The 13,022-nt window shown below is 28.5% G+C and overlaps 1 protein-coding gene across 1 annotated transcript; it reads left to right on the top strand.

Moving 5' to 3' along the window:
• The first annotated feature begins 12,560 nt into the window (after positions 1-12,560).
• Positions 12,561-13,022, top strand: LOC112691807 (protein GVQW3-like). The gene is made up of 2 exons (XM_025566210.1): positions 12,561-12,783; positions 12,868-13,022. Exons 1-2 carry the CDS (start codon positions 12,561-12,563, stop codon positions 13,020-13,022), a joined length of 378 nt encoding a protein of 125 aa, XP_025421995.1.

Below are 13,022 nucleotides of genomic sequence, written 5' to 3'. Positions count from 1 at the left end.
ATGTTGTTGCAAAAATTTGGTTCATTGTGGTCAACAATTTTGTCAACTAAATCTCGCGAAGAAAGAAATATACAGTAGCAATACAAGAAATAAATATGATGTTTGACGGATCAACAATTTTGGCAGTGGCAAATACATAATCTTTTTGGTTGATTTCTTCAGTGATGTCGATAATAATTATTTGTTGTCCTTTTTGGAAAAATTACTATTTTGCACTGTTTTTGCAAATGTTTTTGAAATGTTATTGTTTCTTTTACAGTTGGTTGTGATGATGTATTATAATCTTGTGATTTGAGTATTGAATTTATTGTTTTTTTATTTTTAATATTGATTGGCAGTAAGGAGGTTTGACTTTGTAATTTTGGAGATTTTTGGTTGGTGAGATGTGTTGTTTGATGAGGGTTTTTTGATTGGGGTTAGAGTACCCCAGGAAAGGAGGTTTTTCCCCCTTTCAATATGGTTAACCTAAATTATTTTATTGCAGTGTATATCCTTTATTGGTCTGAATTAATCGTATTTGAGGTGTTATCACGGAGTACTATTAAAACTCAATTAATTACGACCGATTAGGTTGAACGGCAGACACGAACTGTTATTTTTTATTATTATTATAGCATTGAAAATTATTCTAACAAATATAATATAATAACTTATTCTTTTGATAAATAAATAATTTTCCCTGAGCTGACTAAAATGCTTTCTTATTTAGATAAGATGTAAATTAGCTACTTTGAAATGTAATCATAATTTGTAAGATTACTCAAAAATATATAATATAAAAATATTTTACCTACATTTTACTAATATAATACTTGGCTGAAAAACATATAAAAAAAGTTTCTTAGCCAGGTAAACTTTGAAATTTGAACAACACGACAAAATAAACGGTCGAAACGTCTAGAAATAGAAATATTCGATAAATGTATTATTTTATATGGTATAATTGTTCAATTTCTGATAGCAACTAAAAATAAACTCAGACTTTCTAAGGTTATCAGAACTTTTAAAACAAATAAAGTAGTGCATAGTTTATTTATAAGAGATGCATTACGTTTTAACTTATTTGATTAAAAATGTTTTACTATATATTTTGTGTACTAGCATGTTTTTATCATACAAAACTAAAATCGATTAAAATGCTACTTTCGAATAAACAATACTAAAACCAACAAATATTTAATGCTATAAAAAATGTCATCTCAGTAAATATATACGAGAAATAACAATTTTGAAATTAAATTTTTAATAACTCGTTATATAATATTATTAATATTCCTTAGGTATGTATGGATTCGTTCGATTCATTGTAAAAATCTAAAAGTATTTTTTTTTTTTTTTTTTGTTATTATAGAACAATGTGTAAGAAATGTATAAAATAACGATTTAATTCAAACTTTTTTGTTTCGTTTTTATTTATTCTACGTGGGATTCTAGAAGAGTTCCTGTACACTCAGATGCATAGAAATAAAAATATGACTCTAGCATAATAACATCAACATGCTTTGGTGTTAATAACCATAATTTATTCTCAACACACGTTGCAAGAATTCCCATGAAACTGCATTTGACATATTGGATGCGAATGTTGTGAAAATATAAGTAAAATCGGATGAATACATACGTATGTATAATCCGCGTTAATAATATTACATTTCATCGTCAACGCTAATGAGTTATTAAATATTAATTTGAAATTAACTACGTATAATCTAAGACGCTGTAATAGATTTATTTAAATCGGCGTTTTATTATGATGTGTCAAATTGAAAATTACTTTGTATTACCCAATGTAGAATCCGATTGGATTATAAGCTGGTGACGATTACGATCCATTTTTGTTGTACCACTCGGTACTCTTTCATAAGCAACGTCTGCAATGAAATTAGTGATTTTGATCTTTGCAAATTCGAGACGAAACAATTTGAAGTAATTAGAAATATATAATATTATTATTATATTATTTTAATATGCATTTAATCTGAATAACGAATAATTATTTATTTATTTTTTTTTAATTTACCTTTGTTTGCACATTACAGCAAATTAATTTATTACTTAAAATCTTTTACACGACGAATAAGATATTCTTTACTATTATCATACGTAATCACTATTCAAATCGATGTATTTTTCCAATGATGGAATAATTTTAAAATACCATCTCGGAAATACGCAGAACATTTTCCGTCAAAGTACCCGATTGTTCATGAAATCCTCCTCACTTTGAAAATAAATTCCTTCTAAATGTTTTTTTAACGAATTCAAACAAAAAATATCTGAAGATACCAGATCAAGAATATATGATGGATGTTGAAATACTTCCACTTGTATTTTTCCAGCCAAGCTTTGATTTTTTTTTCTTTTGAATGTGGGGTTACATTGTCATGCAGCAGTTTTACATTAATTATTTTCATAAAATGATTTTTTTTCAATTTTTGAAATCTTTCATTATATTAGTCAGCATTTATTGTTTTATTTTTTAATAAAAAATTGATGATGAAATTAAAAATTTGATGATGGGTCATGAACGCAGTATACCGAATAATTTAATGGAAAATATGCTGCGTATTTCTGAGATGCCATTTTCAAATTGGAAAATATGCATCAACTATGTAGACTAAGTGGAAAAATAGTAAAATATATTTTATTCATCGAGTAAAAGATTTTTAGTAATAAACTAATTTATCATTATTCAGTATATTTTTGTACCTTATTTATTGGACAACTCACGTAATTATGTAGTTTGAAATCTTAAAACATTACGCAAAACAATTGAGTTTAATATTATCTAATATTATTCGGCGAATTGCTGTAATATCGCAAATAAAAACTATTGAAAAGAAACATTTTTTTAACTCGTAATATTTTTATATTTTATTTTTTAAGAAAATAAAAGCCATTTTAAATTTAAGATTTTGAATCCTAACACAATAAAAAAGAGATTGAATTATAAAAATGATTATCGTGAAATAAAATATAGCTGTTATTTAATATATTATACTAAATGTATTGAACATAAATAAAAATTATAATATAATTTAAAATAGAAATAAAATAAGTATTGTAGTTTTAATGTATGTGTTTTGAAGACTGTAAAAATAAATTTAAATTATAATTCAACAAAATATACATTAAATATATACATAAATTTAATATCTCGATTATTTTTTTATTATTTTTTTTTTTATTATTGCTTTGAAACTAATATTGCTTTATTATTCAAGAACACGACAAATTCATCTACATTTTAAAAATTCAACAATGGTCCGATGTAAAGTTTCAATGTAAGTTAACTACGATCAAGAGTTACTTCGCAATAATATTTTACAGTTTTACGAAAAACGTGTCCACGGTTAATTACCCATTTAGTCGTTCAATTTATCTGCATGTAAAAACAAATCTTTATGCACGTCATACCATGAGAATTATATTTTTTTGTTCTACTTCTTAATCAAATATATATATATATATATATATATATATATGACTTCAAAACTTCCTTGGACGCACTCAAGTGATAATACACATAACTGCAGCACATACCAATCGTATAAAATAATGTGCAAAAAATAACTAACCCATTTTAATCCATCGGAAATGATATTCACGTATTTCTTTGTAATGAATACAAAATATTGTACATGCAGTTATTGATTGTTATATTATTATGATTGGGCGAGAAAAAAAAACAGACAACATTCGAACAGTTGGCGTTTAATAATCGGTTTGGTTAGCATTTGTAAAAATAATCGCGCGTAATAGTAAAACGTTTCGCGATCATTAATGTACCACGTGCGAAATAAATAGAGGTAGAAAATACATTCAAATACATAATGCAGTAAATTTGGACGTGTTGTTAAATGAAAATTACGTTTACAACAAATCGGACGTGTGCCCGTTTGCGGAAATATTATTTTCGATTTCAGAGAAAAAGTCAAACACACGGGTAATGCACAGGGCGATGGCATATCATTAAAATTTTACGTCATAGCGGTAATTCGATGGGAAAAAATAAACGCTGAACTGAATAAATGGATAACCGGATAACTGTATGAACGCATCGTTCTTTTCAGAGCATTATTTGAGGCTCTCGATTATTTATTTTATTTTCTCAACCGGCTTAAATTGGTGACGTGATCGTGTTGAATTTCAAACATGGTAGATTTCACGGATGTTTTTCGCATTTGGAAATCCTCATTTGAACGATGTGTCGGCACAGCACTTATCAACGTACAAGCAGTGGCGTCTTCACGGGAGTGAGGAAAATGTAATATTACGAACGTACCGTTTTCCCCTTCTATAACTTCTATAAACAAATCATTTTTAAAATCTAATTAATTTTTGTGAATGAATATCATAAATCTCAAAAAAAAAATAAAATTATTTCTTAAATAATTTATCAATTTTTATTTTTATAATAAGCAATATTAAATATAGCCTTATATCTCGATAGGTAGCGCAACAAGAACTACTTTGGTCGCGATATAACACTACTGGATAAATGTATTAAATTAAAAAACACGTACAAACAGAAAATTTAAATGTCATTAAATGATATTTTACTACCGATAAATAATGCTCTAATGATGTACCGAGATGGAGAAATAAATATCTACGAACCAACAACTATCGATCCCCAATGTAGACTAGTTTTAATTGACTAACTGCTTCTCGAGCGAAAAAAAATTAAACCCTTTGATTATTGCGTTTGCTTCGGAGTACATAGTCCGCAATGAAACAAGTAGCGTACTAGTAATTATGGAAGTGGGAGGGGTCCCGATGACTGTTTTTATTGATTAATTTACAACGACTTTAATTGTTAACATTGATAAATCAACATGAACAAGGAAATTGCAGGCTATAAATAAACAGGTATGTAATATTCAATTTCGTTTCAATTACAAAATATAAATTATAGAACAAATAAAATAGGTACTCAATTATTATACGGCCAACAAAAAATGTACTGACCCGAATGTAATATGAAAATAATAAGTAATATAAATAAGTAATAAGTAATATAAATATTACTAAAAATATCGAATGTATTGAACAAATATTCTTAAATACCCCCTAAATCCTGGTAACACCACTCTGTATCTAAATCTCATTGCTCAGATACAATATATAAATAGTATTAAACATAAGTTATTAAGCAACCGTATAACCGCCGGCAGACAAATATAATATAATAAAATACACATTATACGCAGTATGCACTCTTGTTCTATCTGCTTCTCATTTATCTTTTTTCAACTTCATTTTGAAGGATTCAGTTAGTGTTTTTATGACTAATTTTTCAATGGTTTATTTGCCTTCCGATCATATGAATATATCCAAAGGTTTTATTTTTTTGAAGTGAACTGAAATTTCATAAATTTTATTTTGATTCTCACGTAGTTTCGATGAAAATAGAATGTTTATCATTCGATTTATAGTTTTAAAAAATTTTTTTTTTTTGTTTTGTTTTATACATTATTTATTCTAATGAATAGTTTAAATTAAATATTGTTAAAATTGTATGCGGCCAACTTGATTTAATTATAAGTTTATTCGACCGAAAGCTAACGCTTTCGCCACATCTCAGTTAAACCGTATAATTCATGGACTTACGTTACACCGATGAAGCAGGATAAAAGAAAATGAATCATTTAAATCGACTTCATGATGTTTGAATTTCTGCATGTTAAAATTAAAAAATAATTCCTCCATCTCGCTTGTTCTTTCTGACACACGAATCTACTTCATCGTACTCAACGCTTACGCTCTCGTGCACGATAGACACTTTGTTGCACAATTCCCAAGTCCTCGTACACTCCAACGAGGTATAAAAAACGTAGTGGGTGTACGTAAAATAATATTATCAGCCACGAATTTAAAATACGCGTTTGCCGTACGTTTGTCTTTTCGAATAAATTTATGTAGACGAAAAAAAAAAAGGAACCACAAACCATAATATACGTTTTGTAATAATTTTTCAGTACGTGCTGTACAAAATTGTGGGTGAAAAAAAAATATAACAAATAGCGACTGTTCAGTGTTCGGGTGCTTGCGCGCACCCTTGACATCACACGCTTCACAGCCGGTAGGTGTTTTCATTTCGTTTTCTATACACAACCCTTTTGTCTTCAGCTATGCTCGTCATCTCAAAAACCCTCCTAAACCACTTCTTCACCTTATCGCCATTCAAACATAACAATGGTATTAAATCGCGAATTCATAACGGCTGAAATTATAATTTTCAACAATTGAGTGCCGTACAAGTAACCCGTTTACGAGTGGTCTTACAAATTAATTGATTGAATGAATTTTCTTAGTTGAAGCCAAATGTAGATACACCTTCTAAATAATGTTGTTCGACGTAATAAAATTAATTTATAATAATTTTTTTAATTTTTTGTCCACGAATAAACAGGATAATGCAATCGCAATAGTCATATACTTTAACCGTGTGCAGGATGGGACGGTATACTGAACGCACACAGAATATTAAATGTGTAATGGAAAAGAAATATTAATTGGGGACGACGATAATATGTGAAAGTTTAGAGTAGGTTTGCAGTTTATGTAGTAATAATTTTTGGACAAGCATCAGTAGGCTTAAATAACAATAAGCGTTTTTAGAAATTTTACATTTCACTGTACTTTAATCGCGAATGATCCTCTCCGATTGATGATTATTCACCAATAAAAGAGCTCATAAGCTCATTATTTTATTGGCGACAGAGACCTTCTGAGACGCGTCGCAAATTTCGTCATGACTTGTTGATAAATTGTCTAAGACCCGTTCAAGTCCCGTTATAATAATGCCATTACGGAATGTTGTGGGAAGCATGAGCGAATCGCATGCCGCAGAATTAAAGAACCGTCACTGGGGTTAAGTTTGGGTGCATCCGTCAATCCGTTAGAGCAGTTTCAATTTAAATTGATTATCTATACGTGTATACTTTAGAGTTATTAATTTTATAATGGCTACGGTGGTATTTTACTGAGTAACAAACACCTGCCTTGAAAATGCACCTTTCTTTATTAGGATACATGAATATTTTGATCAAAAATATACCCATAAAGACTGTCGGTTTGGATAAATAATCGCTTTTTGCTTTCCAATGCAATTTAAGTTAACTCTCTAACCTCTCTCTCTCTTTCACTAATATTTACCCAAACATACACACTCAAATACATGTAATTGACATTGCAAATTATCGTTTAGTGGGGTGTATGAAACACAAACATCAAGGCCATGCATTATAATATATTAAAATAATTATTAAACATATTCATATTAATATACTATATAGGTACATTTTACAACAATTAAATAGCGTATAATTATCATACAAAATCAATAATATATTTAAAAAGAAAAAATCTTGATATGTTTTATTTGCTTCAAAATCTAAATGTCCTTGTCAATAAAATACTATAATTACAGTTTTAAATTCTCTCTCCAATTCAAATCCATAATAACAATATCATTATAGCCATATTATGGCTGATAACGAAATGTGCTATTGTGCTATAGGAATGTAACTACTGTATGTGTTATGTTGGACGACGATTATTATTATTACTTATTTGTATTGATTAATACGATTGAATTGAATGGTTTGTAACATGTGAATAAATTCATTTAATATAATATTAAAATAAATAAATTCCCGAGTGTTACAGTCAAACTGCTCTAAGAAATATTAACGAGTGTCTCAAGAAAAATGTAATTTTTCCCAACAATCAATAATGAGGTTTTTATAACAGTTCATTTTTTTTTCAAGTGTTTAAAATAATTAATAATGTAAACTTTTTATAGACTAAAATACAAGTAACAAGAAAAATACTAGTTTTAAAACAAGAGGAAATATAATTAAGAACTAGAAAATTAGGTGTACAATTAGAAAATGTAATGATTGGTAAAAACTTGTATGGAAGTGGACTCACCAGGACCGTATTTAAGAGGGGCACGGGTAGCCCAGGGGCGTCAAAATATTTTAGAAAAATTATGTTCCTAATGAAAAAAATAAAATAAAATAGTATGTTTTATTATGTTATGATTTGTTAATTAATAAAAAAGAAAATTGAATGTTTTATTATGTTATAATTTGTTTATTTTGTTAATTAAAAAAGGTATTAAACGATTTTCATTTATAAGTTATATTTTAATATTAAAGAATCTTGATCATGGATAAAATAATAAGTGTTAAATTATTATTATTTATTTTGGTATAGGAGAGCATAAATGAAATGCCTGGGGGTGCCAAATTTTTAAATACGGGCCTGGCTTGATAAGACAGAAATGATTTTGTTTCATCTGGAAAGGAACAAAAAAAGTTGGAGTTATAAAGTTTTATAAATACTGATAAATTACTTGAGTAAAATTAAAGTGTCAAGGAACTTATTTGAGGTATCGAAAAAATCGTCGTCCGACATAACAACAATAACTATTCGATTTAAATGTTATATAACTCTGGACTATTTTCGAGAACATGAGCAGAAAAACGTACGGAATATGCACGTCGATGGGAAAAGACTTAACTGTTCAGAATAATACGGGGTTTGTTTTTGGAACAAATGATTTGCGCACAACCATTATAAAATTACTAATTTCATCGCTAGCAGTCCAATTACTGCTCATTCATTACATCTACGGTCAGCAAAATACACGTAACACTTTTAACTGTAATGTTGTCCCGGTTCAAGAGGTTCACCTTGAAAGCGTATCAATTTTTAGATTTGTGTTAATTTCGTGTCCGGATAAGGTAGGGACAGCGTACGTAAGATACACCTGCAGTGGGATCATTAAGAGGCGTGAAAGGTACAACTGTAGTGAGGTCATTAATATGTTGCCCGTTAAGAGGAACCATTACGAGGTGTGAAAGATATATATATATATATATATATATATATATATATATATATATATATATTCCGCTGTTCTAATCCAACCTGCTAAAATGCCTGCCGCAAGCTTAAAATTTATAATGTAGTCTTAGAATCACCATTAATATTATAACATTGTCTAAACTCCGAAAACAATACAATTTAACCGAATAATAAGCTCCATTGTGTTAATTAAATGTTTGTTCAGATGTGATTAACTCACCGGCAACGTATGGTTTTGGACTAATGTACATTATCATACAGTTTTCTCTAATAATATTCACTGGCAGTTCAGCATTTGACTAGGATACGATAACGTAATATGATTTTTATACCGATTTCGTAAGTACAAAAATTAAAGGCAATATTAAATTCATCCGTTTCGACTTATTTTTCACTTACATCTTAGGATGGCTGTTTGACTGATAAATTCATTAACATTTTTTTTTCTCCGTGTCCACTGATTGAATCGCACGCAACAATATATTAAACACACTAGATTTTCGTTTATTCGATACGTATAAAACTAATAGTGCTGTCGGATTTAAAAAAAAAAAAAAAAAAAATAAATTATCGAACAGTTATGGGATGAACACTGAACTAAATTATTTATTTGCATTACACTTTTATTCGCGTATAAAATTTAAAATATCAACACAGAAATAATAGAACATCAACGTACGAGAAAAATGTGTTTAAGAAAATACTTTGAAATACATACTCGTATGTTAGCTAACTCAGGATATACTGATGGTGGATAAGGATAAGCTGATGCACTGACTGACTAATTCTTAAGACTTCACTGAACGTATACTGTTTGCGTATAACATATTTCATAAATATTATACTATCGATAAAATTGACAATTTCACTAGCAAATGACAATCAATAAAAAAAATTAATAAATTAGAAATCCTCATACTAATCATGGTCATTATTACCTAATAAATAATGAATACACCTGTATTCGTATTCAATACTGTTATCGATCTAAAGTAAAAACACTTCACTGCTTATTCGTATTTGGCTTTACTACGACAAGTAAAAAACTAGTAAATGTGCTGAAACTATTACCATTATGTCTCGATATGAATATTCAATTAAAACGAGCATACGACCACCACAGAGGATTAATTTATACAACTATGGTACTGTTTAGTAACAATTAATAAATTATGTTTCACAGAAATTGCTTTCTACATAGTAAATAAAGAAAGTGTATGCCTATCGTATTTCTAGAAGGAGAGGCATATAACAATGAGTATTTTAGAAGTAAAAATTGCAACTAAACAAGTTATAAATAAAAATCTACGAGTGCTGATAAAATTGGCGATGAGTTCTTAAAATCCCTGAAGTAACTATAATAAAAAAATCACGCATAGTTCTTATGTTTAATATACTTTTATATACTTTAGAATATTTTAAAAATCTGAATATTTGACAGTGCAACAATGACTGAATTGTATTTTCAAGTATGAAAAACTACATAAAATTAAAAAAGAATTCATTATTACCCTGTTGTATTTTAGTTTTATAATAGAAATATATATATATGTTACCAGAAATTTCGGAAATCAGTCATTATCAATAATGATTAGTCAATATTAACAGTGGCTAATTAAGTAAGACAATGCTGACAATGTCAAGGCAATACATGAAATGCCTACAGATGATAGTCAATGTGGGTAATATTTCATTTATTTATTAAAATATAATTAAAATCGACAGAATCATGTATTATTATTATGGTTATTATTTATTTTCACTAAATAAACTAATATGGCACTTCGAATTACATAATGTTTTAGCTGCACGACAAGCACATCAATTATTTTGACATTTTGTTTTACAATGACACTTTTGATATCCCAGACTCCCAGCAATACTGTTATGCTCGGCAACCTCTCGGAAAGTAATTTCCTTTTCTTTCGCTGAACTTGTTGTTTCTTTCAAATCAAGAAAATTTTCATCACATGGAATTGTTAGACATAGAAAACATGGAAATTATCCATTGTCTGTAGTACTTACTGCAAACAAGAACCATGAATGAGACAGAAAGTTAAACTATAGTAAAACCCAGTCAATAATATCATTTTAGTTTAGGTAATACTATTCAAATATATTTTAAAATAAATTCCATGAGTAATATTGATATTATTAAAATTGTTATTGGGATTGATAGTTTACCAATTGCAAAAAGTAATTCAAGCCAGTTATGGCCAATTTTAGGATAAATCCGCTCTAATCGCAACTCAGTGTTTCCAATAGAAATAACTACTGCAACACAAATGAAAAACATTGACTTAACTTATCAGTCAATTACGGAAATATACACCGATTTTTCACAATGACTGGCATGCATTGGCATTACTGACATTGTCTAATCATTACCGTCATTGCCGGGATTTTCGATAATGATGGTAACATATACATATATATATTTTAAATATAAATAAATTAAAATGTACATATATATATCAAATAATTTATTTTACATTTTTAATAAAAACTTTGAAAACTAATTGAGAATAAGGAACTGTGAATGCTCGTTTGTCTTCGTAAAAGTACATTAAAGTATGTACCTACTTATTTTCTTATTAAAAAAAAAAAAAAAAAGCAATTCTAATAAAATTATTTCGAGCGATTTTATGTTGTACTATATTCACGAATATTATACAATACATAAAACCAGAATTGGGGTTCATTATTTTAATTCTTTTTTTTTTAACATTAAAAGCAAACAACTTTTCATTGTAAACAATAATGTTTGCATTTAAAGCTGAAACATTTAATTTACCTGGAACTCAAACAAAGAATAATTATCATTTTATGAACTTACTTTATTAAAAAAGTTGTAAACGAATACGCTTAGTTTACTCTATTTAATAGTGTAATTGACACTGTGTAATAACTTTGATATGATAGGCATTCTAACCCCCTACTTGCCGTGCATGTACGATTTAGGGCAGAAACTCCAATTCAGCAAATAGTGTAGAACAGGCACCGTAGCGTTCACCAAAACTATAACACGCATCAATTATGCGTATTAATTAAAATATGTTCTAGAATTGATGGTTAATGTTTGACGACACATCGAACAGCTTTTGCTGACTTGATCTTTTTGCATCAAACTCCTCGCATGTAGGCATGTGCCTATAGCATATAATAATTTGCAAGTACGCTTGCAGTATAATAATATAATTATTATATGATATTGTTAATTGTAAGAATACTTTAAAAAGCAATTTCTCCAACTATTTCTATTCAAAAATGATATGTACGTATAGCGGGTATATTTCACTTGAACAAATAAATTATAAACGTTTAGGATAATTTTCACAATAATAAAACTACATATGAAGTATTTATAAAACCGTCACTGATTTATCTAGGTAAATATAATAATTATAACCAGGATTGTAAATTAAATGCACTAGAAAATCGTTAAATATACCATTTGGATATACATGACACTGGATGTAATTTATATTAAGTTTTATATTGTACAATTAAATTAAATACGAGGTATATCCAGAAAGTAAGTTCCGTTTTCTATTTTTATCGCGTTTACGATGTTATCTTAATTACGGTCATATCAGATTATTTCATTTACTTATTTAGAACATTTTAAAACCATTCCGTGACTAGTTAGTGTACGTATGTCACGTGGCGAGTGTTTTAAAATGGATAAACTAATAGAAAATGCCGCCACATGTGAGTTACGATCTGTGATTCGTTTTTTAAATGCAAAGAATATCAAACCAGTTGATATTCATCGTCAAATTTGTGAAATTTATGGAGAAAATGCGATGAGTGATTCAATGGTAAGGAGATGGGTGCGACTTTTCAAAGAAGGCCGTACAAATGTTCACGATGAAGAACGAACTGGGCGACCATCTTTGATTAGTGATGTTTTGGTGCAAGAAGTTGAAAAAAAAATTCATGAAAACAGGAGGTTCACATGAATTTTACACATGAAATCATTTATAGGTGGCCAGAACTTCAACGAAGATGATGAGGTAAAAAAGGCTATTAGCGCATGGTTACAATCACAGGCGTCATCTTTCTATGATGAAGGGATACAAAAACTAGAACCTCGATATGATAAGTGCTTAAATAATGGTGGTAACTATGTTGAAAAATAG

This window comes from Sipha flava, unplaced genomic scaffold, assembly GCF_003268045.1.
Source record: "Sipha flava isolate LNK unplaced genomic scaffold, YSA_version1 67_pilon_pilon, whole genome shotgun sequence".
NCBI classification, from domain to species: domain Eukaryota; kingdom Metazoa; phylum Arthropoda; class Insecta; order Hemiptera; family Aphididae; genus Sipha; species Sipha flava.
The sequence above is the reverse complement of the archived record's forward strand: the minus strand, read 5'-3'. Positions and strand labels throughout refer to the sequence as shown.

Excerpts from the sequence above, each read along its gene's own strand:
- LOC112691807 (XM_025566210.1), top strand. The coding sequence starts at position 12,561 with ATGGATAAACTAATAGAAAATGCCGCCACATGTGAGTTACGATCTGTG. Across the intron at positions 12,784-12,867 it reads TGGGCGACCATCTTTGATTA|GTGGCCAGAACTTCAACGAA; the intron begins GTGATGTTTTGG and ends AATCATTTATAG.